Genomic DNA, 25,816 nt, shown 5'->3' on the forward strand with positions numbered 1-25,816 from the left:
TTTAGATACCACAAGCCCTTAAGCACATTTTGAAATCCCAGAAGTCTTTATCCCCCTTAGGTAGAACATAAAATATTAATGATTGATTATAACATCTAGATGCTATCATGAGCATGCTGGGGATATTAATATGGTATTTGTCCTACTGCATGTCTAAATTTTGAACATGTTCTTAATTCTAAAGCATATCTAGCTGGAAAGACATCCTATCCTTTTTCTGTTTCTGATTTTACACTTCTGTGAAAAGTCACAGTTTTGGCTCTGGGATGGAAGTGATATGCAGGTTTAGACCCAAGAATTTATAAGGGACGAACAGGAACATCAGCATCTCCTGATTCTTTATGTTAAGCCTGTTGCTCTGGCACAGTGTTTAAGTTAATAACCCAATGTGCTTTATCCTTCCTCTGAAATGGAAAACCTGCTCTCCTTTCAGCTGGCGTAAACACTGGGGCATGGATGGCTACATAAAGATGGCCAAAGACCAGAGGAGCAACTGTGGAATTGCCACAGCAGCCAACTACCTCACTGTGTGAGCTGATGGATGGTGATGAGGGGACTCTACTGCGGATGGCACATCCAGAGGAGGAATTTATCTTCTGTCTATCAGCCCCTCCTGCGTGGGATGCACACTTCAGTCACACATTGAAGCTGTAAGTGTGATTTGACTTCTGTGATATTTTCACAGTGGTAAATGTTACCTCTATTTTAATTACTGTTATAAACATGTTTGTATTATTGATTGACTTACTTTGGATTTTCATTTTAAAAGGACATATAGTTTTTACCTGTTTAAACAAAATGTAACTTCAAATGTACTTTTTTGTGGGACCCCGGCCAGCCTTGGAGGGGACAAGGCTCAACTTCTCTTTAAATTATTTTAAGAAGTGGGGGAGGACAAACAAGGGGACTGAGCTGAGCCCTGAGTCCCTGAACCTCCCAGCTCAGCCCCCACAGCAGGACTGGACTCAGAGTCAGAGGGTGGAAGCTCCACCCCCACCCAGACATGGCTGGGAAAGACAGGACCCAGGAACACCCACTCACTGTCCTCCAGGAGGTGGCAGCCGCAGCACACGGGGCCCAGCCCCGAGTGGGGCTATTTGGGGGTGCTGCCACCCTTGGGAGTGGTGGGTTTCTTGCCCTGCCAGAGGTGTCCCTGGATGGTGAAGGCATCAACGCTCATGGACATGGTCTTAGTGGGGATCTGGGTGAAGAGGTTGCGGTCCGAGTTGTACTTGTAGACGCCTTCCACCATGGCAGGTGTGACGGTCCGGGCCCGTAGCCCGCCAACCGCAACAGCTCCTCCGTCTCCCCTGACAGTGTGTAGAGTGCCCTGAACTGGCAGCTCGAGTCACAAAAGAGGATCAGGAAGTGGTTGGCCTTGCTTTTCTCAATTTCCTCCAGAACGCGGTTCTTCTGCGGTTCGTTCACCTTGCCTGCCAGGCAGCAGTGTGACAGAGCGTTGTGGATGATGAACTTGTTGGACTTGGCACTAGGCTCCTTGTACAGCCGTGGGCTGTGTACTCGGGCGCCGATGCTGGGGAGGAGGCATTGCTGCTATTCTCCCAGTCCCATTCATGGCTCCCAGGCAGGCGGCTTGGGGACATGAGGCCCGATGGGGAGGGAGCCCGAGACGTGGGCCTCTTTACCCCGAGGTTATTGGGGGCTTCGTTGGCCACAGTGGACAGTGACAGGGTAGACTGGGAATAGATTTTGCTCAGCCGAGAGCTCAGCAGGCCGCGTGCTGGGCTTTGCACCAGGGCCGAGTCATCACAGCAACCTGAGCGAGGCCGAGGCGCCTTCTGCCCTCCCCAACCCGGGCCCCTGGACCCCGCAGCCCAGGGCTGCAGCACCTTATCAAGGTCGTTCATCAGCTTCAGCTGGGCCCGGCGCTCGTACTCCAGCCATGTGAAGTACCCCCACCGGGGGTACTTCCTCAGCTGGATTCCGAGCAGCAGGGGCTGGGGTGGCCACGGGGGCTGCAGGGACTATGGACACGGCTGGGGCTGGGCCAGGTGCCTCCTCATGGGCCAGCCTCGCAGCCTCCTCCCTCCACTGTCTTCTCTGCCTCCTGCCACTGCTTGCTCCACCGCACCTCCTCTGCTCGCCGCTGCTGCCGCTCCAGCAGGCTGGCTTGCTTTTGGGCGATCTCATCCTCAGGCTTGTCTTCATCCTTGTAGAAGAACCCCAGCCCCGCTCGGGGCTCCCCCTCTGAAGACGCCTCCTCTTCCAAGGAATCCTCAGCACCAGGGCGACTCCTGTCTCCCTCTTCCTTGGTGGCGGAATCTGTCAGGCTGCCCAGCGGGATCTAGATGAGGCCGGGCCGGGGGGGCTGGCTCCTCAGGGGCCGTCCCCTCTGCCAGGAGGATGGAGCAGCACGCCTGCACAGGCAACTGGCTCGGGGAAAACTTGTGCAGGTGGGGGAGGCTGTTTACGTCGTGGGGTGGTGTGAGCACCCTGGTCAGGGGCGCCAGCCGCAGCTCCGCCAGCCGGGTGTGTTTTGGGCTTCAGGGTGACTGGCTGGGCCCGGGCCCAGGGCTGCGCCGGGTGGCCGGGACCTGCCGGGTGAGGCTGGGGGACAAGGCTTTGGGCCCCGTCGTCGTGGGTCAGGAAAGATCCATGCCGCAGGGAGTGGGGCAGGTCCAGGGGCCTCCAGCAGGGCCAGGAGCCGCTGCTGCTGGTCCGTGAGCCTCTGCATGTCCCGCTGCAGAGAGCTCAAAGCAGTACTCAGCTTGCTGACTGCTCGATTGTATTCCCCCAACCCCTCGGGGGGCAGCAGACCCAGGTCTGGCGAGACGGTCACTGCCTTAGACCGTGAAGTTGGCTCACCCTGGCCCTGACCCGCTGGCTGCTCCCCACCAGGGTCTGGGCCTGGGTCAGCCTCGGCCTCCGCCTTCCCAGAAGCCTCCCTTGGCTGCACCTGTGGGAAGGCGCTTTTGCTCAGCTGCTGGCAGTGCTTGGCGAAGATGGCCTCAATTCGTCGCTTCTGAGCCTCAATGGCTCTGCGTTTCTCCTCCAGCTGGGCACCAAGCTCACTCATCTCTGAACACAGGGTCTCCGGCGGGGCCAGACTAGATGTGGGGGACCCTGCTCCAGCCTCAGCCTCTGCCTTCGCCAGCTGTTCCTTGCGTTCCGCAAAGCTGGTCATTTTCACCTCGGAGTTGGTGGCCGCTGGGGACGAAGCCGCTGCCTTCAGGGACCCCTCGGATGGGGCCGGCGGTTTCGATGCCTCCCCCACCAGACAGGTAGATGGTTTTGAGGGGGTCTCGGGGTGTGGCATATATACCAGTGCTTTGGTGAGCTTGTCAGACAGTGGTTTGGAGCTCCCCTCAGGCAGGTACGGGGAGGCCAAGGATGACTTGGAGGGCCCCTAAGGGGAATGGAGGTAGAAGCTGCCGTCGGCAGCCCCGTCTGGGAGCAGCCAGGGCTCGGCACTGTGGATGATCTTCAAAGCCTCCTCGATGGTGGGCAGGTTGCCAGGCTCCGGAGGTGGGGAGGGCTGGGCAGGGGTCCTGGCTGGTGCAGGACCTGCGGGCCCAGGCTGTCCAAGCTCACAGAGCGGAGGAGCACAAGGTCTCCCATGACGACATCCACGTCACTGAGCTGCTGGTTCCAGGCCTTGCCCAGGGCCTCCATATGGGACATAGACGGGGAAGACTTCAGGGAGCCTGTGGATCCTCGGAGTGGGGACTGGGGACCGCCAGGTCACAGAAGTGGGTGGCGGAAGTTGAAGATGAGAGAACTGCTGCCACTGTTGTTCTGTGGGGGGCAGGCCTCCGTGCCATGGGGGGAGGCAGTGTGACCATCCGGCAAGTCCTTCACTTGCACGAAGTCAGGCTTGAGCACCTCAGAACACACGAACAACTCAGCCAGCAGCACCACCAAGTTGACCTCGAGTGGTGGGAGGACGTAGAGCAAGTCCTCGAGGGACGGGGGGCAACCATGAGGAAGGTGGGCGGCACAGAAGTCCTGCACCAGCTGGAGGTTGTACAGGCTGTCCGCCACAGACATGGGGTCCTTCAGGCATGCCTCAAGTCGAAGCAGCTGGGGACAATAGTAGTGGATGGCAACGGCCAGTGCAGCTCCACTGGCCAGGTCCTGGAGGCTGGTCACTGTTGGGAAGCAGGGGGCACGCCGTGCCACCACCTGGTCCTTGCTGTATCGGATCGAGGGCTGCGCTGGGGCCGCCTCGTCTGCAGGGGCTGCTGGAGAGGCTCTCAGGGCCGCTTCCTGCTCTGTCTTCTCCTGCAGCCGCTGGACAGTCGTGTCCACCCAGAAAAGCAGCTTGTGCTACAAGCCGGTGAGGGCCAAGGGATACCTGGCAGGGTCTTTGTCCACTCGAAGGCAAAGGCAGCCATGAGGGCATCAGTGACAGCTAGATGGGCTCCCATGAGAATGGACTGGTGCCTCAGGTCGGCCTCATATACCGGGCGCTCCAGCAATGCAGGCACTGTGCCCCTCCGCACCAGCAGGGCCAGCAGTGCAGAGGGGTTGGGGGGTGTTTCAAGCTGTGGCAGTGCCTGGCACCAGGCCCTGCAGTAGAGCTCGGCTGAGAGCAACAGCTGTGTCACTGGGGGCTTCACATGCTCCTGTGCATACTGGTCAGTATAGAAGGGCTCCCACGGCTCTGGGGGTATGTGCTATGCACCCCCGAATGCGGCCCGCAGCACCCATGCCAGGCTGGCTGCTGCCTTGGCCCGTGAGAAATCGTACTGGTCCAGTGACTTGATCTCCAGCAGCAGGAAGGTCCTCCGCAGCGGCCCGGGTGCGGCCCGGGAGGCACCGCCTCCACCATGGCGGTGCTGGGGCTATGGGCACCAGGTCCGTGCTTAGGCTTGGCTGGGCTGTGCCGCACTCACGCTCTGGGGTTTCTTTTTGTTTTTGATGCACTGACTTTTTGTGTAGTTGTATTTCTCTGTTTTCACACTGCTGATAAAGACATACCCAAGACTGGCCAATTTACAAAAGAAAGAGGTTTAATCGACTCACAGTTCCACATGGCAGGGGAGGCCTCACAATCATGGTGGAAAGTGAAAGGCATGTCTCACATGGCAGCAGAAAAGAGAAGAAAATGATAGTCAAGTGCAATGGGATTCCCCTTAAAAAAACCCTCAGATCTTCTGAGACTTATTCACTGTCATGAGAACAGCCAGGGAAGGATCTGCCCTCATAATTCAATTACCCTCCTTCAAGTGCCTTCCACAACATGTGGAAATTGTGGGAGCCAAAATTGAGGATGAGATTTGGGTGGGACACAGCCAAACTGTATCAGTAATCAAGCATGAAACTGAGCTCTAAGCCATACCAGCTGTGCCACTGGTTCACTAGGAGGAACAGTGGGTGGCCTGCTGACTCCTCTAGTGACAAATGTGTAGATCTCACATCAGCTCCCCAGTAGCTGTGTCTGACCCAACCCTTGATTGAAGCAAAATATGACAAACGATCTATAAGGACAAAAGGAAATTATTTTAATAAAGAAAAAATTTACATTTTTCTTTAAAGTGATCAGACATCCATGTAATTTCAATACTGAAAAAGAGCCTTAGAGATTATGTTTATCTCACCCAAGGTGGTTGCAGCCCAGTCAGGTTACAGGACTAAGGTATCAGGGCCAGTTTCTGGAGCATCTTCCCCCACTGCTGGTAAGGGCCCCATGGCCACTTTGCAGTTGAGGTGAGACAATGCACTAGTGCATTGCCAAGGCTGTTTGTCTTTGGGTGCTCAAGGGATGAGGGATAAACTCCAGGGTGTGAGGCTGGGCTTCAGGAATGGTGTGCTGGCCTTGGAAGGTGGAAGATAGAGGACCCAAAGTGAGAGTCTGTGGCCACATTTACACCAACCTACCTGTAAACACTTGAATCATTTTAAAAAGCTGAAAAACTTCCCACATGTATGACTAAAAGAACATATAGTTTCATCACCTGTGTTTTTTTCCAAAAGTCTCATGTTCCCAGTGAAAAATATAAAGGATAGTTACAAGTGTTTGGTGAATAGACTCCATAATCCTCCAGGAAGAAAACTAGGTGGACCGTAGGGTCTTATCCCACAAAGCCTCCAGCAGGCTCCATTTAAGTTCATCGGAATTGGATCATGTGCCATCCTAGACTCTTATGTGCCCTTCCCTAATGGTTGCTAAAACTAACTTATTTATTTACTTACTTATTTAGATATAGTCTCTCTGTTGCCCAGGGTGAGCTATTGCCCAATGGTGTGATCTCAGCTCAGTGCAACCTCTGCCTCCTAGGTTCAAGCAATTCTCCTGTCTCAGTTCCCCAAGCGGCTGGGATTACAGGCACCCACCACTATGCCTGGCTAATTTTTGTATTTTTAGTAGAGACAGGGTTTTACCATGCTGGGCAGGCTCGTGTTGAACTCTCAACCTCAGGCGATCTGCCTGCCTCGGCCTCCCAAAGTGCTGGGATTACAGGCGTGAGCCACCGCACCCAGTCAGACTTCATCTTTTTGACATAAAATGACAAAAGTGGCAACTGTTAAATTATTTGGATTTTATAATAAAAGTAGTCCATTGTAGCAAGAAGATTTGGAAGATTCCCAAGGTAAATCCCTTAACTGTGCAGATTGGGTCCTAGATTTGAAACAGAATTTATGCAGCACCCATTATGCAGGTTATCACCACGGTGGAAGACAGGCCCTGACCTCAAGGAGCTGTAGCTGTTAGGGAGAGGAAGGTGATGAGGGAGGACATCCGGGAGGAAGGGAAAGCTGACATCAACCAGAGCAGCTAATCACTAAGGGAAGGTAAAGAGGTGAGCATCTTAACAGAGACTAGCACATCTGCAACCCTGAGAAAAGATTCTGTAGTGAGAGACCCTGCAGAGTGATTAGGTCCAGGTGTTGGGTGATGAAGCTTGCTGAGTGGAGTGTTTGACCATAGGGGGACCACTGGAGAGTGCAGAACAGACCATTCTGGTTCTTGGTTACTGCAAAACAAACCACCCAGAAACTCAGTGACTTGGTAGAAACATCTTTCACATTTTCCACCTGGACTTGGCTGTGTGGTTTCATGGGAAGACATCTGTAGGCTCTATCTGTGTTGGAGACATCTGTAGGGCTTGATGAGGCTAGACATCTGCAAAGGCTCACTCACATGGCTGGCTGCAGATTCTGGTGTTGGCTGGGTGTTTAGCTTGAGCTGTTGACCAGAGCACCTGCCTGGGGCCTCTCCACAGCTTGGGCTTCTCACAGCGTAGTACTGAATGAACCCTGTATATACTATGTTTTCCTATATATACAAGCCTATGATAGTTTAATGTATAAATTAGGCACAGCAAGAGATTAACAACTAATAAAGTAGAATAATTATAACAACATGACAGTAGAACTGCTTTTGCAATTTTGGGTCATTATTTAGTAAAATAAGGGTTACTTGAATGCAAGCACTGTCATAGCCTGACTATGCCAGTAAGTGACTTAAAATGCCAAGTAAGTGACTCACTGACAGATAGTGTATACACTGTGGATACCCTAGACTCAGGGATGATTCAGCAACCCTCATGGGAGAGCAGGAGGGCATGAGACTTCACCACACTACTCAGAATTGTGTGCAATTTAAAATGTAGAAATTGCTTATTTCTGGATCCTTTTAATAACTTTAAAGTGCAGTTGACCATGGGTAATAGAAATTGCATAAAGTGAAAATGCAGATAAGGGTGGACTCATGTACAAACTTAATTTTTACTTACATAATGTTCAACTGGGGAAGATGCAGAAAAGGAGAATTTTGCTGCATATATTCATTCAGGCACAATGATTTCTTTATCTTGTACTGTGCTGCAGTAAAGCACAACACCAAGTTTGTCCTAGAAATCATATCCATTTTGCTGTGACAGGGCCCTGGTAGTTAAGTTAGGGAAGTCTCTTTATTTTTCAGACTGGGATGTGATATACATCATGGACATCCCCATCCTGGTAGCTAGTCACAAGGACTCACTTGGATGAAAAGGAGATGAGGAAATTTGGACTAGTTATGTGCCTGGAGTAAAGTGAAGTTGGTACTGGTGAACAGACTACCAGCCTGTGTGATGTGTGAGAACTATCTAATAGGGTATGATTTCATTCAGGCCTATCCATAGTACTCTGAAAAGAAACAAAAAAGCCTCTGAAGGTTGCCTTTTGGACACAATTCTTCCTGCATTCATCTTCATATGGTTTTTCTCCTAAGTGAATTATCTGATTCACTGTGAGGGTTTACTTTTGGGACTGTCTTCTTACCTTCACTACCCTCAATTGGTTTCTTGTGTATCTCTGATGTCAAAAGGGGTAATGTTTTTGTCAAAAGGATTTTCCAGTTATTACATCAATAGGGATTCCCCTCTCCCTGAATTTTCTGGTATATGCTTAGGGTTGACTTCTTTTTTTTTGAGATGGAGTTTTGCTCTTGTTACCCAGGCTGGAGTGCAATGGTGCGATCTCGGCTCACCACAACCTCCGCCTCCTGGGTTCAGGCAATTAGGGTTGATTTCTTATGTAATGTTCCATATTCAGTGCATTCATAAGATTTCTCCCTACTGTGAGTTCTTTGATGTATCCTGAGGTTTGATTTCTGACCAAAAGTTTTTCCACATTTACTACACTGAAAGGGTTTCTCCCCTGTGTGAATTCTCTGATGATCACTAAGGATTGCTTTCCGGACAAACTTTTTCCCACATTCATTACATTTAAATGGTTTCTCCCCAGTGTGAATTCTTTGATGCACTCTGAGGGTTGAGGTCCGGGCAAAAGTTTTCCCACATTCGTTACATTTGAATGGCTTCTCTCCCGTGTGAGTCTTCTGATGTTGAATGAGATGGTCTTTTCGCCAGAAGGATTTTTCACATTCGTTACATTGGTAAGTTTTCTCCCCAGTGTGAGTTCTCTGATGTATTCTGAGGTTTGACTTCTGGCCAAATGTTTTTCCACATTCATTACACTGAAAGGATTTCTCCCCTGTGTGAATTCTGTGATGATCTCTGAGAGTAGACTTCTGAACGAAAGTTTTCCCACATTCACTACATTTATAGGGTTTCTCTCCTGTGTGAATTCTTTGATGTCCCCTGAGGGTTGACTTCTGGACAAATGTTTTTCCACATTCAGTACATTTATAGGGTTTTTCTGCTGTGTGAATTCTCTGATGAGTACTGAGGTGTGACTTCTGGGAGAAAGTTTTTCCACATTCACTACATTCAAATGGTTTCTCTCCTGTGTGAGTTCTCTGATGTTGAATGAGATGTCCTTTCTGACAGAAGGATTTCCCACATTCATTACATTTATAGGGTTTTATCTTCAAGTGACTTTTCTGGTGAACTCTGTGAACTGACATCTGGTAGGATTTCTTATTTTCATGGTATTCAGAAGATTGAACCCAAGTCTGTGTTCTGTCACTACATACCACTGGATTCTCTTCTGTGACAGTCGTCTGAGGTTCAGTGAGGTGTGCCCTTCTGTTGAAATTATTTCCACTTGAATTTAATTCATAATGTTTCATACCCATGTTACATTTATTACATTCCTCCACAGTTGATTTCTCAAAGGATTTCCCGTATTGATTAAGATGAGGATGTTTCTCCCCTGTGCCAGTTCTCCTGTGGTCAAAGAGAGTTGTTTTATCACATTTTTTCCTAAATTCATCATCTTTACACGATTTTTCTTCTGTGTGAGGATTCTTATGTTTAACACAGCAAGTCTTATCATTAAAGGCTTTTGCAATTTTATTACATTTAAAAGCTTGCTCCAAAGTTTGAAACTTTGAATGCTTGGGAAGATTTTCATTATAACTGAGAGCTTTTGTATTTTTATTATATTCATAAAATTCCTCCCCAGTCTGAGTTTTCTCAAAGTTAATTTTGAAAGGTGAATTCTCACATACATTACAGCAACCTACTTTCTTGGTTGAATAGTTTCTGTTATTAATGATAAATTCAGAAATACTTTGCAAATTCACTCCCCATGAGTCACATTTGCAGGACATTTTTGTTGAAGCAACAGCAGCTACATGCAGAGTAAATGGTTTCCCCAAAACTTTCTCTTCCTCTCTAGTCAGTGTTTTATTATTGATACATACTACTTGCTGCAAGTGTTTGTCTTTGATGTTCGTGTTCTGCTTGATCAGGTCATCACCTCTGTAATCTTCTAAAACAGAAATATTGAAAACATCTTATGACTCTTACATCTTTTATGTGTAGGGCTTATCAACATTCAGCCTATGTTGCACTTAATTATTTGATTTCTTAAGATTAAATAATTCATATATATGTATGCATTAATATATATCTCAGAACACCCCCCTTTAAAAGTAATATTGGTTTAATGCAAATGGAAAAGGAAACTGGAAACAAATACACATTTTGCATGTGATTAATCAGATTTTCCTAACTGGGTTGATAGAAGAAAGAAAAGAAAACTTAAGAGTGTTATGGGGTGGTTATTTTAGAGAGCAGGAAAAATACATAATGGGATAAATACAACAAAAACCCTAAATGTAAGTAGTATAATAAGGAAAATCAGGAGATAACAGAATTTTTGGAATAGGCCCAACATGGAATGGGTTTAGAAGGAGAAAGTAAATTACACTCCAGGTCTTGACATTATCTAGATTATAATGGTTGGAATAGTTTATTGTCTACATTCTTACAATTTGATATCCCTCATCAGTTCTTCAACATCAAATTAAATTTATAACATAACCAACTCCCTTATGACTAAATAAAAAATGTTTATATCTCTGACCCATCTTATGATTGTGATTCATGGAAATACAAGCAAGTATAAAATTGCTGAAAATAAAATCCATTCTTGCAATCAACGTAGATGCCCTGCTTCACTCTGGCTGTCATACTGTTGATTTATTCCATCAGAACTAAGCAATAAGTGAACCTGATCATCGCATCCTAAGTTTCTACATTTCAATCTGACATGAGTGATACAATTTTAAATAGGGTATTACAGAATGTTTTACTGTGAAAATGACGTTTAAGAAAGGTATGGATCCTTCATGCATTCTAAATGCCTATCCTTGACAGGTCATATTGCAAATATCATCTGCCACTTTTTGCTTATCTCTTACACTTTATCAAGCATGAAACAATATCTGCTTGCATAAAACTTTCATGAGCAACTTAATAGTAGTAAGTGAACACTCATGGAATTAGAAACCATGTCATGAAATACAAATGGCTCTGAAAAAAATCCCTGTTTACCTCCGCTTGGTTACAAACTCTATATGTTTAGAATTCACCACTCTCCTAATACTTATGTAATCATTTCCTTGATTTTCTTTATAGTTTTATAACCAATATATGAATTCCTAAAAATGTAGTTGAATTTTGCCTGCTTCTGACACCTTTACATAAATATAACCATATATGCATATTTTTGTTTTCTTTTGCTTAAAATTATACTTATAATCAGTGCACAAGATTTTATGTGGCTGTATATTTTTTTCCTTAAAGAATACAACTATTTCTCCATTCTACTGTTGATGAGCACAATTTCTGCCAAACATAAACAATACTATCATTAATATTCTTTTATGTATTCCAGAGAACACAATCATATCTTTTTGTCGGTCATATGATTAGAAAAGGTATTGCTTGGCTACAGCGTATGCAAAAGTTTACCTTGATTAGAAAACATCTTCGTGGGATGCAGAGGCATAAGAATGATATAATGGACTTTGGGGACTTGGGGTGGTGAAAGGGTGGGAAGGAGGAGAGGGATAAACGACCACAAATTGGGTTCAGTGTATACTGCTTGGGTGATGGGTGCACCAAAATCTCGCAAATCACCACTAAAGAACTTACACATGTAACTAAATACCACCTGTTCATCAAAAACCTATGGAAATTAAAAACAAATCCTCCTAATATCATAGTGGTTTTACCAGTTTATATTTCCAGTCAGTGGTTAAGGGTCTCTAACATTCCATATCCTCACCAAGACTTGGAATTGCTGTATTTGTTCATCTCACTTCACATCTGTTATTTCACCTCATATCTCACTTCATATACTATTTCATGCTCCATGAAAACTAATGAGATTGAACACATTTTCAAAAATTTACTGGCCATAGTAAAAAGTTCCTGTTCAATATTTTTGCACATTTTTCAGTTGGCTTGCCTACCTTTTACCATAATGACTTGTAGAAGTTCTTTATATTTTTCAGGAAGCATATTTTCTCTAAGTTATTTGCACTATATACACATTATGCTACTCGGTGGCTGTTTTCACCCTTTGAATACTATCTTTTATTAACAAATGTCTTACTTTTAATGGAATCAATTTTATTAATCATTTTCTTTTAACTGCTGCTTTTTGTGCCTTTAGGCTTTCTAAGAAAAGTCTTGGAATATTCAGGTGTTCACCTCTAAAGTGACCTGGAGTCTAACCACTCCTGCAGAACTCTGTTTACTGCTGCTCAATAACTCACTTGGGTGACTCTTGTTTGAGAATTCCTCCTCTGAGAACCAAGGCTCTGCTCCTTGCTCCAACTTGAAGATCACCTCTGGTTTGAAAAGGCAGTACCCTGTAAATAAAGAATAATCAAGGACTTAGGCCAGATATATGAAATTTTAGTCTCCAAAAGTAGGAGAAAATACAGTTTCAGAAGCAGTATCCTGAAAGTGCTCCTTTGCATTATCGTTGGGAGCTGACAATACATTTTTCCAGTCCTTGACAGGGCTTAGTTACTTCGGACTCTTGAATGAAAAGCCTAAATAACATTAAAATTTAAGTAAATTGTTCACATGTATTGGCACTTAAAAAAGAAATATTTTCCATATGGAGTTACAAGGGTAGGTTATGTTTACATGCTCACCCACTGAGACGAGGTGGCTGTAGTTCTCCAGCATCACATCTCTGTACAGATTCCTCTGAACAGGGGCCATTTGCTGCCACTCCTCCTGGGTGAATTCTATAGTCACATCCTTGAATGACACTGATTCCTGTAACAGTACATTTCTAGTCAATCTGAAGCATTCAGAATTAGATGATGTAGAAATCACCCATGAAATAAATTTGTATCATGTTTAACTCTAAAAAGCTTAAACAAATATAAAGGATGCCTACTTTGAATTTAATTTTATCTTATACTTTGAAAGTATTAAACTAGTAAAAGTTTTTATACGCCAGGTGCAGTGGCTCATGCCTGTAATCCCACCACTTTGGGAGGCCAAGGTGGGAGGATTGCTTGAGCCTAGGAGTTTAAGACCAGACTGGGCAACACAGCAAGGCCTTGTCTCTAAAAAATTTTAAAAATTAGCCAGGTATGGTGGTGTGTGGCTCTAGTCCCAGCTACTTGGGAGGCTGAGGCAGGAGGATCGCTTCAGCCTGGGAGGATGAGGCTGTAGTGGACCATGATCACACCACTGTATACCAGCCTTGGTGTCAGAGCAATACCTTGTCTCAAAGAAAATGTTTATAAATGATCCATATATATTCATGAGTTATATACATAGACGATAAACAGATACATTAGTAAAAGTTTTTTTTAATTCTTATTTTTGTAGCCAAAAAATGCAAGTAAACTTTCAACAATTTTTATTCCAACCCAATAGACTACCCTGGGCATACATCAGGGCAGGGATCAGCAAATTATGGCTTTTGGGCCAAATCTGACTTGCCAGTTTTTTGTTAATATGTGGTCTTTCTGTGTTGCCTATGCTAATCTTGAACTCCTGGCTTCAAGTGATCCTGCCACACTGGCCTCCAAAAGCTCTGGGATTTTAGGTGTGAGTCACTGCATGTGGCCACTTGCCACTTTTTAAATAAGGTGAATTGGCACATAGGCACACCCAATCATGTTGCATTGTTTGTGGCTGCTTTTGTGCTGAAATAACACTGAGAAGTTCCATCAGAGACTTTATGATTTTTAAAACTGAAAATATTTATTACTAGCCCTTTACAGAAAAAATTTACCAACCTCTGGACTAAATAATCAACTTAAAGTAAAGATAAAGAGAGGATAATACAACAACAAAGAAAACATGTTTTATACATATAGGGATTATGCAGATTGAAAACAAAAGGATGGAAAAAGACATACTATATAATCAAAACCAAAAGATAGTTGATATGATTGCATTTAGTATCATATACAGATTTTAAGGTAAGAAAGGGGTATAAAAAATCAGTAACAATTTGTAATGATAAAATGGTCCTTTCAATAGAAGATACAACAACCCAAAATTGGTATGCACCTGGCAAACATAGCTTCCCAATGTAATCATTTCTCATTATTCACAGATTACGTATTTGTAAATTTACATGCTAAAATTATTTGCAATCTCAAAATCAACACTCGTTGTTATTTTGCAGTCACTTTTGGACACATGCAGGAAGGTGAAAAGTTTGAATTGCCTGACCTACATGTTCCCAGATGAGGCTGAACACAGTGATCTTCTACTTTCTTGTTTCAGTTCTGATACTGTAAATAGGTGTTCATTTCTCAATCTATATAGTGCCATCTTTACTGCATTTTTGTGTTTTTCTTGATTATTTCACTTTTTAAATGGCCCATATGGATAGCACTTACATGCTTGCTGTCTAGTGTGCCTACATGCAAGAAGATTGTGATATGTCTCATGGAGAAAATATCTGTTAGATAAGGATCATTCAGGCATTATTTATGGTGTTGTTGGCCATTAGTTCAATCTTTGTGTATCAACAATATTAAACAATGTGTCTTTATGCATAAAGATACAGAAAAACAAGATTTGTACTGACTGGTTGACAAAAATGTGACCAGAGGCTTAACCCTGTATTTCTCTGCTGAGCAGTGGTTCAGTATTTATTAGTTCAGTGTTTGTAGTGACTTTTGGGAACACTACTACTGAGAATAATGAGAACTGACTGTATATAAACAAAAGTTGACAGAAATGAGATACCAATATACAATTATAATTAGTGACTTTAATGTAACTCTCCCAGGAACTCATAGAAAAGCAGGTTAAAAAAAACGAGCAGGGATATAGAACAGGAGTCAGTGAACTATAGCACCAAGGTCAAACCCAGCTTACCACTACTGTTTTTTTTTTTAAAAAAGAAACAGTAAAATTTTCATGGAACATAGCCACATTCAATTTTTTTGTTGTTGAGATGAAGTTTTGCTTTTGTTGCCCAGACTGGAGTGCAATGGCATGATCTCAGCTTATTGCAACCTCTGCCTCTAGGTTCCAGTGATTCTCTTGCCTCAGCCTCCTGAGTAGCTGGGTTACAGGCATGCACCACCACGTCTGGCTAATTTTGTATTTTTAGTAGAGATAGGGTTTCTCCATGTTGGTCAGGCTGGTCTTGAACTCCCGACGTCAGGTGATCCACCAACCTTGGCCTTCCAAAGTTGTAATCCCAACCTGGGATTACAGGCCTGAGCCACTGTGCCCAGTCCTCATTTGTTTATGTATTATCTATGGCTACTTAACATTACAGCTGCAGAGATTGGTAGTTGCAACAGAGACTGTCTCTCCCAAAGTCTACTCTCTGACATTTACACAAAAAGTTTTTTGACCACTGATATAGAAGATTGAAGACATAATTAACCAACCTGATGGACATATATAGAATAACCTCTGTATAACGTAACTCTCTGGTGTCCTTTGTACATTAAAAATAAAAGGCAGTCTATCTCACTAAATTGCAAAAAGTTAAAATCATACAGTGTAGTTTTAGATCTCAGCTCAGAGATGTAGAGAGCTGATAAAAGCAACGCTAACATCCTTACGAGAACAATGCGGGGCAAAGAGAAAATTAATATCCATTTTTTGAACTATTAGGAGAGAGATAGGTACCTGCCAGGAGAATCAGAACGTTGTCATTTGCTTACTGGAGCAGATACAACTCAACTCCGTCTAAGACAATTAGGAAGATAAAATTACTAGAAAAATTTAACAACCCGCTAAAGGCAAGTGTATACTAGTGTGAGCATGTGAAGTCTCCAGGAGCCATACACATAGGGGGATTTTCACCTTGCTACAGGATCAAACGGAAAGTCAAAAGAGAAATTACGCTGGGCACAGTGCTCACACCTGTAATCCCAGCACTTTAGGAGGCTGAGGCAGGCAGATCACTTGAGGTCAGGAGTTTGAGACCAGCCTAGCCAACATGGTGAAACACCGTCTCTACTAAAAATACAAAAATTAGCCAGGCGAGGTGGTGCATGGCCGTAATCCTAGCTACTTGCATGGCTGAGGCAGGAGAATCACTTGAACCCAGGAGGCAGAGGTTGCAGTGAGCTGAGATGGTGCCTCTGCACTCCGGCCTGGGTAACAATGCAAGACTCAGGTCTCAAAACAAACAAAACCCCAAAAACACAGAAATTAGAACATACATTAAGATTACTCACAATGAATAGACACAATACCAAAATGCATGTGATGCAGATAAAGCAGGGCTAAGCATGAAATTTATAGCTATAATACCTATATTAAAAACAATCCCAAATCAGTATCCTAGTTGTACACTTGAAGGAACTAAATGAGATAGGGAGTTTACTATTAACCTCACAGAAATGAAAAAGTAAAAGAACACAATGAACTGCATAGCAACAAATCACATAACTTAGATGAAATGGACAAATTCTTAGAAACACACAAACCACCAAAATGGACTCAAAGAAAAACAGAACATCCAAGCAGACTCATATAAGAAGATTGAATCAGTAATCCAAATCCTCCCAACAAAGAAAGGCTCAAGACCAACTGGTTGGTCTTTAAATGTTTGGTGAATTCTACTCATACTATAAGTTACCTTGAACCAAAGCCAGATAAAGAAATCACCCAAAAACTATCATCAATATCCCTTCTGAAAATGTGTTTTCAACAATATACTAGCAAACCAAATTTTGCAACAAATAAAAAGGACTACACACCGTGACCAAGTACAATTTAATTCCAGGAATGCAAGGTAGCTCACCATAAGAAAATAAATCAGTGTAATATATCACAATAATAAAATGAAAAAAATCACATGATCATCTCAACTGATGCAGAAAAAGCATTTGACAAAAACATCCTTTCAAGATTAAAACATTTAACATAGTAGGAATAGAAGAGAACTGCCGCAACACAATAAAAAACATTTCTGAAAAACCACAGCTCACATAACACACTAGGCTAAAAAACAGGAAGATTTCTTCCAAATATCAGGAATAAGATGGGGATGCCTCTGCTTTCATCATTTCTTTTTTTTTTTTGAGATGGAGTCTCGCTCCAGGCTGGATTGCAGTGTCACAATCTTAGCTCACTGCAACCTCTGCCTCCCAGGTTTAAGCAATTCTCTTGCCTCAGCCTCCCAAATAGCTGGGACTACAGGTGTGTACCACCACACCCAGCTAATTGTTGTATTTTTAGTAGAGAAGGGATTTCACCATGTTGGATGTTGGTCAGGATGGTGTTCTTGTGATCTGCCTGCCTTGGCCTCCCAAAGTGCTGGGATCACAGGCCACTGTATGTCGCCTGCTTTCATCATTTCTATTCATTATACTGGAAGTTCTAGCTAGAGCAAATAGGTAAGACAAAGAAAAAAATGCATCAAAATTAAAAAGAAAAAAGTAAAACTCTCTCTACTCATAGACCATGAGATTTAATATATGGAAAGGACTAAGGAAGAGACAAAAAACTACTAGAGCCAATAAATATATTCAGTAAAACTGTAGGATACAAGATGAACACACAAGAATTATTTATCTCTCTGAACACCAGCAATGAATAATAAAAAAGAAAAGAATTTCATTTACAACAGAGCAAAAAATAATGAAATAGGAATATATTTAACCAAGAACGTACATGACTTATATGTGAACACTAGAATACACTGCTAAAAGAAATTCAGAAGACATAAGTAAATGGAAAGACACCCTGTGTTCATGGATTAGAAGATTTAATATTAAGATGATAATACTCCCAAAAGTGATCTACAGATTCAGTGAATCTATATCAAAATCCAAATGGCCTTTCTGCAGAAATCTTGAACCTACAATTTATATGAAATTGCAGAGGAACCTGAATAGTCAAAACAATCTAGAAAAATAGAAAAAAATTGGAGGGATTACACTTCCTGATTTTAAAACTTATTATAAAGCAACAGTAATCAAGACAGTGTGATACTGGCATAAATACAGACATACGAATCCATAGACTAGCACTGAGAGCCCAGAAATAAACCCATACCTTGACCATTTATTGGAGAAAAAATAGTTTTCAACAGATTTTTTTCCTAATAAATGGTCAAGTAATTATCCCTAATAAGTGGGGTAACTGAAGCTCATCCAAAGAATGAAGTTGGACTCTTACCTCATACCATATTTTTTTTTTTTTGAGATGGAGTTTTGCTCTTGTTACCTAGCTGGAGTGCAATGGCGCGATCTCGGCTCACCGCAACCTCCGCCTCCTGGGTTCAGGCAATTCTCCTGCCTCAGCCTCCCGAGTAGCTGGGATTACAGGCACGCGCCATCACGCCCAGCTAATTTTTTGCATTCTTAGTAGAGACGGGGTTTCACCATGTTGACCAGAATGGTCTCGATCTCTTGACCTCGTGATCCACCCACCTCGGCCTCCCAAAGTGCTGGGATTACAGGCTTGAGCCACCGCGCCTGGCCTCATACCATATTTTAAAATTGCCTCACAGTAGCCAGGCATGGTGGCTCACACCTGTAATCCCAGCACTTTGGGAGGCTGAGGTGGGCGGATCACCTGAGGTCAGGAGGTCGAGACAAGCCTGGCCAACATGGTGACACCTCGTCTCTACTAAAAAAAGAAAAAGAAAAATTAGCCAGGCGTGATGGTGAGTAACTGTACTCCCAGCTACTCGGGAGGCTAAGGCAGGAGAACTGCTTGAACATGTGAGGGCAGAGGTTGCAGTAAGCCAAGTCTGTGCCACTGCACTCTAGCCTGGGCACATTCAGTCACAAAAAAAAAAAAAAAAGAAAAGAAATAGTCACAAAGATCACATATATGACTTCACCTATTAGAAATGTCCAGAATAGCCAAATGTATAGAAACAGAACACAAATTAGTTGTTGTTTAGGGCTGAGATCGTGTATGTCAGGATAGGGGATGATAGCTAAATGATAGGAAATTTTTTTTTGAAGTGATAGACTAAAACCCACAAAACTGTACACTTTAAAAGTGTGAGTTATATGGTATGTGAATTGTATTTTCATAAAACTGTTACCAAAAAAAGGACACTAGAATAAATAGGATAATTTGGATTTTCTATATCCTATTAAAGAAACTGAATTCATGAGTAAAAACCAGGAACAAGAAAAACTCCAAGGCTAGACTACCTCATAGGTATATTTTTCCAAACATTTAAGGAAGGAATAACAGCAATCTTAAACTCATTCAGAGAACAGAAAGTGAATACCTGTTCCCAAACTCATTTTTTGAGAACATAATGTTGACGCCAAAACCTGACATTACATGACAGCAAAACTGCAAGCCAGTATCTCTCCATTAATGCAGATACAAAAATAATTCTTTATTGCAAAAAAAATTTTGTACATTTAAAATCCAAAAATATCCACAGATAAGCTATTAGAATGAATAAATTTTATAAAATGCCTAGGTATAATATGAATACTAAAAAATTTATTGTATTTTAATAAACTAACAATAAAGTGGAAAATTACATTTAAAAAGCAGTTATTTGTGCTATTATCAAAATACATCAAATACCTAGGAATAAATCTAATAAAAAATATGAAAGACTTCACCTCTACTCTGAAAAACTTTCTGTCAGGATTTTCTATGAAAACTCATAAAATATCCATGAACATAAAAAGGACCTAAAACAGTAAATAAATTCACTATAAATTCCTGACTTACTACAAAGGAACAGTAATTATGACAATGAAATACTTGCAAAAAGATCAAATAATTGGACCAAAGGAAGAAAACATACAGTCTACATTAGACCTGCATACAGGTCATTTGACTGACAAAAGACACAACTGCAGTTCAGTTGACAGAGGATGGTCTTCCCGACAAATGGTGCTAGAGCAACTGTATATCCATATGGAAATATGAACCATGACACTCACCTTATACCAAACAGAAAATCTTACTCTATGTGCGTCAAGCTAAAATAAACAAGGATGTAGTAACAATAAAGGAGAATATCTGTATGATCTTCGAGTAGGGAAAGAGCTTTCAAATATGGTACACAAGGAACTGCCATTGAAGAAAAGACAATTCTGACCTTTATTAAAGGTAAAAACTTTGTTGTCAAAGATATTGTTTAAAAAATGAATAGGCAAGCCACAGAATCCAAGAACATTAGTAATGCATGCATGGCAAAAAACATGTTCTGATAATATTGAAATAATTTCTACTTAAAAGCAAATAACCCAATTAAAACTGAGTTGAGTACGTACTTTACATAATACGTAAAAGGAAAGGATGTCTAAATGGCAGCAATGGTGCCCAACATCAGTATTCATCAAAGAAAAGCAAATTATAAATTCTAATGAGATACCACACTATATAGCTACCAGAATAGCTAAAAACAAAAAGATTGATAGTAACACGTGTTGGTCAGAATCTGGTACAGCTAGAATGCTAGTGGGAATGTAAACTGATACAACTATTTAGGCAAGCTACTCATAGTATCTATTAAAGCTGAACATATGTTTATTCTATGAAGCAGCAATTTCGTTTCTAGGTATATCCCAAAAGCAATGAGGACATATCAAAAGACACAAAAGAATATGCACAGCAGCCTTACTCCTGATAGCCTCAAACAGGAAAAACAAATGAAAAGAAAATGCACTAAGAGGAGAATGTGGAAATAAATTATGGTCTATTCAAATAATGAAATACAGCCCAGCGGTAACAGGGAAATATTAAGATATATAGCAACACTGATGAATCTAAAAAATGTTATGTAAAGTCAGACCTCCCACTCCCTTGAAAACTGAAAAAGAGTACACTTTGTATGATTTCACTGGTACAGTATTAAAAAATGAATTTATCTTTTTTCCTAACATGTGAGGTCAGAATAGTGGTTGTCCTTATAGAGGGAAGCAGTGGTTATCTTAATCTGGGTGCTAAATTGCATGAATATACATATGTAAAAATCCATCCAGTTACACACTTAAGAGTACACTTTACTAGTATTACAACTGTATCTCAGTTAAAGAACTAAGTTTTAAAAAGGAAAGAAGAGGCATTACAAGAGAAAGAAAAATCTAACAAAACATATATAGTTGGTAATTTGGGAAGGTGGGAACCTTCCATATATATAATAATATATTTATATTTTATTTCTTTGTATCTTTTTATATTTGAACAAATTCTGAATTCCTTACAGGAAAAAGAAATTTGAACATAGACTCGTACAGAGGAAAGATGAAGTGAGAACAGACATCTAAGCCACAGAATGAGGCCCTTCCCTCACAACTCTCAGAACCAAACCTGTTGACATCCCTTTTTTTTTTTTTTTAAATGAGACAGAGTCTCACACTGTCACCCAGGCTGGAGTGCAGTAACGTGATCTCGGCTCACTGCAATCTCCACCTCCCAGGTTCAACTGATTCTCCTGCCTCAGCCTTCCAAGCAGCTGGGATTATAGGGGCCTACCATCATGCCCGGATAACTTATGTATTTTTAGTAGAGATGGGGTTTCACCATGTTGGCCAGGCTGGTTTTGAACTCCTAGCCTCAAGTGATCACTCACCTTGGCCTTCCAAAGTGTTGGGATTACAGGCATGAGCCACCGTGCCTGGCCCCTGTTGACATCTTGATCTCAGACTTCTGGGTTTCAGAATGGTGGGAAAATAAATTGGTGTTTAATCTACCCAGTCTGTGATTCTTTATTATGGCAGCCCTAGTGAACTAATACCCCTAGTCTGGCTCTAACCTTTATCTGTATCCCCTCTCTTATTATCCCTAAGAGGAAGTTCAAATTGCAAGGGGCAAAGATTCTTACTGGAGCTTGCATGCCTTGTTTAGCCCGCTCTCAAATTGCAGTAACCTCCAATACTGCAACAACAAAAACCTCACCCATTTTTCAGGACAAAATCCTTTTAAACACTCCACCTCTGGTCATTGGAGCCTACACCACCAGTTTGTCCTTTCTTTGACAATCTGTCTACCTGAACCTGTGTTTTCACTACCTGAAAAACTGTACTAATGACAGCCTGAGTTTGGCACTAAACCCTCTAAGTCCACTGAGGAAAAAGCAGAAACAACATACTGCATTTATTTCAGGGCTGTTATTAGAAAGATTTGCACTGACACTTACATGAAGACCAACAAAGACATTTTCCCTGACTTTGATAACTCTAGATTCCATGAGGAATCAGTCCTGTTTAAGCTTCTCATCAATGCAAATCTGGAAACAAATATTGTCTGTCTGACTCTCTGCCATGGCTATCAGAAATAATGAAAACAGCAGTTCCATTTTGGAAAATCTGTTAACATCAGGGGACCTGCACCTTTCCATGTGCCAATTCTGCTGTGCTATTGCCCTGCTTTTCTATACATTCCTTGGGTGATTTTAATCTATTTCTACATTTCCACATTCATATGTGGACTCTTAAACACCTATAAAATCCATGATGAAAAGGTATTAGTTAGTAAATAACTCACCTGAGATATGTTCATTTTCTGCTGCTCCTCGAAGAGTGTGGAGAAGCGTAAAGGATAACCTGAAGGTGAGGAAGGAGTCATGAGAGATCTGGGCAGCCTCTATCTTACCTGCCTACCAACGTCATCACACCAGCTGGGGAAAAGAGCTCTCTACAAAAAAAGTTCCTTTGACCCTTAAGAAGGGACAGAAAGCACTAAAGAGAAAGCACCCCTTAAATATGTGCATCTTTAATATCATGTGGATGAGACCTTGCTGGTTTTTTTTTGTTTTTTTTTTTTTGAGACAGGATCTGGCTCTATTGCCCAGGCTGGAGTGGAGTGGCATGACCTCAGCTCACTGCAACCTCCACCTCCCAGGTTCAAGCAAGTTTCCCACCTCAGCCTCCTGAGTAGCTGGGACCACAGGCACCCGTGACCATGCCTGGGTAATTTTTATATTTTTTTTATAGAGACAGGGTTTCGCCATATTGCCCAGGGAGGTCTCAAAACTCCTGACCTCAAGCAGTCTGCCCACTTTGGCCAACGAAAATGCTAGGATTGTAGGGGTGAGCCACTTGCTGTTTTTCATCAGGTGATTGTAGATTGTTTTCATATTGATTTATTTAAAATGTATGTCTTTTGTGACTAATTAGCAAAACACTAAAACAGGATTACCATTCATATTCTGTTAATATTTACACCAACAGAAAACACAAAACTGAAAAAAAAGGCTATTTTAAAATCTTTTTGTTCTAATTTATAGTCTCTCAAAAATACTTTCGATAAGATACTTCTGGGGATTCACCTGTGACAGAGTGAACAGCACTGTGCTTTGCTTCAAGCTCTGTCCTTTGTGACCACGGACAAAACCATTCATCCTAGGTTCAATACTTTTTTAAGGTTTTAAAAGAGTCAGAAATAGCCTTTCCTGTATTATCATTTTGTGATTCTACAGGTTCAGGATAGAAGCAACCTTAGTAAATCTCTAGATGCTACATGTGATGGATGTTGTGTGAAAGTGATTCAGAATCTGGAAAGTGTGAGTCAAGAACGGAAAAAAAAAATGGGGCTCTGTGAGGAGGATTAGAGACAGAATTAGAGACAGCCCTGGCTGGTTAAGCCTTCCTTGGAGACCATGGAGAAAAGCCCTCCAGTAGTAATGTGGCTTTTCCTGTGCAGCCTGAAGGTCACCCATCCCTCTCCACCCCAGCTCACCACCTACTGCAAGTTGGCCCACAGAGTTCAGTGTCACACAACCTGTGATGGCTTCTGGATGTGGCGACATCACCAAGTCTTGTGCTCTCTAGGCAAGGGTTTGAAGACCTGCTGCTGGTGTGACAAATCAAGATCTGCTCCTTTCTGGGTTCTGCATCTGTTCAGAAGCCCTGGTGAGGAGGTTTCCATCAGAGGGCAGTTCTTTGGCGGAACTCCTGTTCCTGGGACTCCCTCCTTCCTGTAACACAAAGAGCTGATTTGCTCCAGAGAAGCTGGGGCTGAGGCCTGGGTAACAAATTCATTTTAGCTGAAACCTCCATGGAAAGCAGTGTTCTTCACCTCAGTATGACTAACATTTTGGGCTGGACAATTCTCTGACATAGGGAGTGGTTCTGTGCATTGTAGGATGTTTAGAAGCATTTCTAAACATGCACTAGACACAAGGACATCCCTTCTTCCTGTTGTGACAATCAAAAATGTCTCCAGGTCGGGTGTGGTGGCTCACACCTGTAATCCCAGCACTTTGGGAGGTCAAGAGTTCCAGACCAGCCTGGTCAACATGGTAAAACCCCATATTTACTAAAAATACAAAAAGTTAGCCAGGCATGGCAGTGCATGCTCAGGAGTTACTCAGGAGGCTGCAGCAGGAGAGCTGCTTGAACCTGGGAGGCACAGGTTGCAGTGAGTGGAGATCATGCCACAGCACTCCAGCCTGGGCAACAGAGCAAGACTCAGTCTCAAAAAAAAAAAAAGTCTCCAGACATTTCCAAAGTTCCCTGGGGAACAAAATCTTCCTGGTTAAGAACCACTGATGTAAGGCCTTAAACCTGATTCTCTTGGCATTCATTAGAACCTGCTATCCATGACTACAGCCTCCAGTCACATCAACTACTGAGCACTTGAAATGTGGCCAGGACCACATGTTGAAATAAAATTTTGGATACAGTGAGAAAACCACAGAAAGTTCTTAAAATTAATTTCATGTTTTAGATTTTCATGTAGCTACTAGTTTAACATTTGAAATTACTCATGTGACTCAATTTCACTGCCCTAGAATATCAGACCGACTTCTAAAGACAGAGACAGCAGGGACAGCACAGGAGGTGGCAGGAGCTTCAGTCTAACCGAAAGGCTCTGGAGACATCCCAGAAATCCCACAACAAATACACTTGCCATATAGTAAGATTCTGTCCACGTTGACTTCACAATCATGGTCCTGGGGTTTTGGGGACAAGTCATTCACCTAGTGCTGTGAAGGGTGCAAGGCTGTGTTAGGTAGGTAGGCCGTTACAAACAGCCTGATTTGAGGAGTAAAGCGTATCTGTATTGGCATCCTAGCTCCCTCATCGTTTGTGAGCTCACCTCTCCTTCATTTTTAAAGATATAAACAGGGTGGTTGTGAGAATTAAACGAAATGCTACATGAAAAGAACAAAGTGTCTTCCAAAAACGATGGGAATCTACCTTTACATGCTGCTTAGTAGCTAGCACTTAGCTAAATGCTTTACAGGTGATGCCTTATCTCTGAATATCACAAAGCAGTTTTCACTAATATCCTCATTTTCAAACGCTCAAGTGACAGAGTCAAAATTCACCAGGTCCTTCTAGCTCGTAGGCTCGGGCTTTCAACACAGACCCACGGGGCGTACGCGCTTTGTGGCAGGTTCATGGTCAATATAATAAACGCGCATTCCCCTACTGTCGCCAGCACCGCGTTTCCTGACGCCTGGCTGCACTCTGGCACCCACACCTCAGCCCGCACCGAGCATCTTCCAAAAGGACTCAGCCCCTCCGGCCCTTCTCAGGCTGAGGTCCGGGCCCACCCCGGGCACTGGGAGCGAAAGGCCTGCTTTTGGGGGAGTTCCCGGGACGCCGCGTTCCCACCCCCTGCAGCCCATCCCTCCCTGCAGGTCCGCAAGCCGCGGGGAGGTCCGACGCTCTCACCTGAGCTGCAAATCCTCCGAACTGTCAAACACCGAGAGGGGATAGCTGGAAAGGTGGGCTGACTGCACATGCGCAGACGAAAACGCAGCGTATCCGTTCCCAGCA

General features: G+C 43.0%; 2 protein-coding genes and 1 pseudogene across 8 annotated transcripts in view; 1 reads left to right on the plus strand and 2 right to left on the minus strand.

Moving 5' to 3' along the window:
* LOC100408163 (procathepsin L) overlaps window positions 1-21,780 on the plus strand; it is a 45,913-nt gene extending 24,133 nt beyond the window's left edge. The window contains exons 8-9 of one of the 2 annotated variants that reach the window (XR_008480773.2): window positions 434-650; window positions 21,295-21,780. Coding sequence is in view for 1 of the 2 variants with exons in the window: in XM_078365972.1 (XP_078222098.1) it covers window positions 434-533 (100 nt within the window). In the remaining variant the exon portion in view is untranslated. Of the gene's footprint in view, window positions 1-433; window positions 651-8,694; window positions 11,859-21,294 lie in introns of those variants that run through there. The other variant, XM_078365972.1, reaches the window with a different exon arrangement.
* On the minus strand, window positions 644-8,329 carry LOC100408535 (calmodulin-regulated spectrin-associated protein 3 pseudogene; annotated as a pseudogene). Its single transcript, XR_013532628.1, has one exon. The product of XR_013532628.1 is annotated as a calmodulin-regulated spectrin-associated protein 3 pseudogene (transcript).
* On the minus strand, window positions 5,443-25,797 carry ZNF510 (zinc finger protein 510). 5 transcript variants are annotated; one of them, XM_078365923.1, is made up of 6 exons: window positions 25,712-25,797; window positions 23,811-24,006; window positions 22,575-22,633; window positions 12,809-12,935; window positions 12,422-12,517; window positions 5,443-10,122 (listed from the first exon to the last, which is right to left on the minus strand). In XM_078365923.1, the coding sequence occupies exons 2-6, from the start codon at window positions 23,836-23,838 to the stop codon at window positions 8,459-8,461; spliced, it is 1,974 nt and encodes a 657-aa protein (XP_078222049.1). In that variant the 5' UTR covers window positions 23,839-24,006; window positions 25,712-25,797; the 3' UTR covers window positions 5,443-8,458. The 5 variants fall into 5 exon arrangements, with proteins under 5 accessions (XP_078222049.1, XP_008989052.1, XP_035156862.3 ...); XM_008990804.5 differs by having other exon boundaries at window positions 5,443-10,125; XM_035300971.3 differs by lacking the exon at window positions 23,811-24,006.
* Window positions 25,798-25,816: the final 19 nt, after the last annotated feature.

This window comes from Callithrix jacchus, chromosome 1, assembly GCF_049354715.1.
Source record: "Callithrix jacchus isolate 240 chromosome 1, calJac240_pri, whole genome shotgun sequence".
Lineage (NCBI taxonomy): Eukaryota > Metazoa > Chordata > Mammalia > Primates > Cebidae > Callithrix > Callithrix jacchus.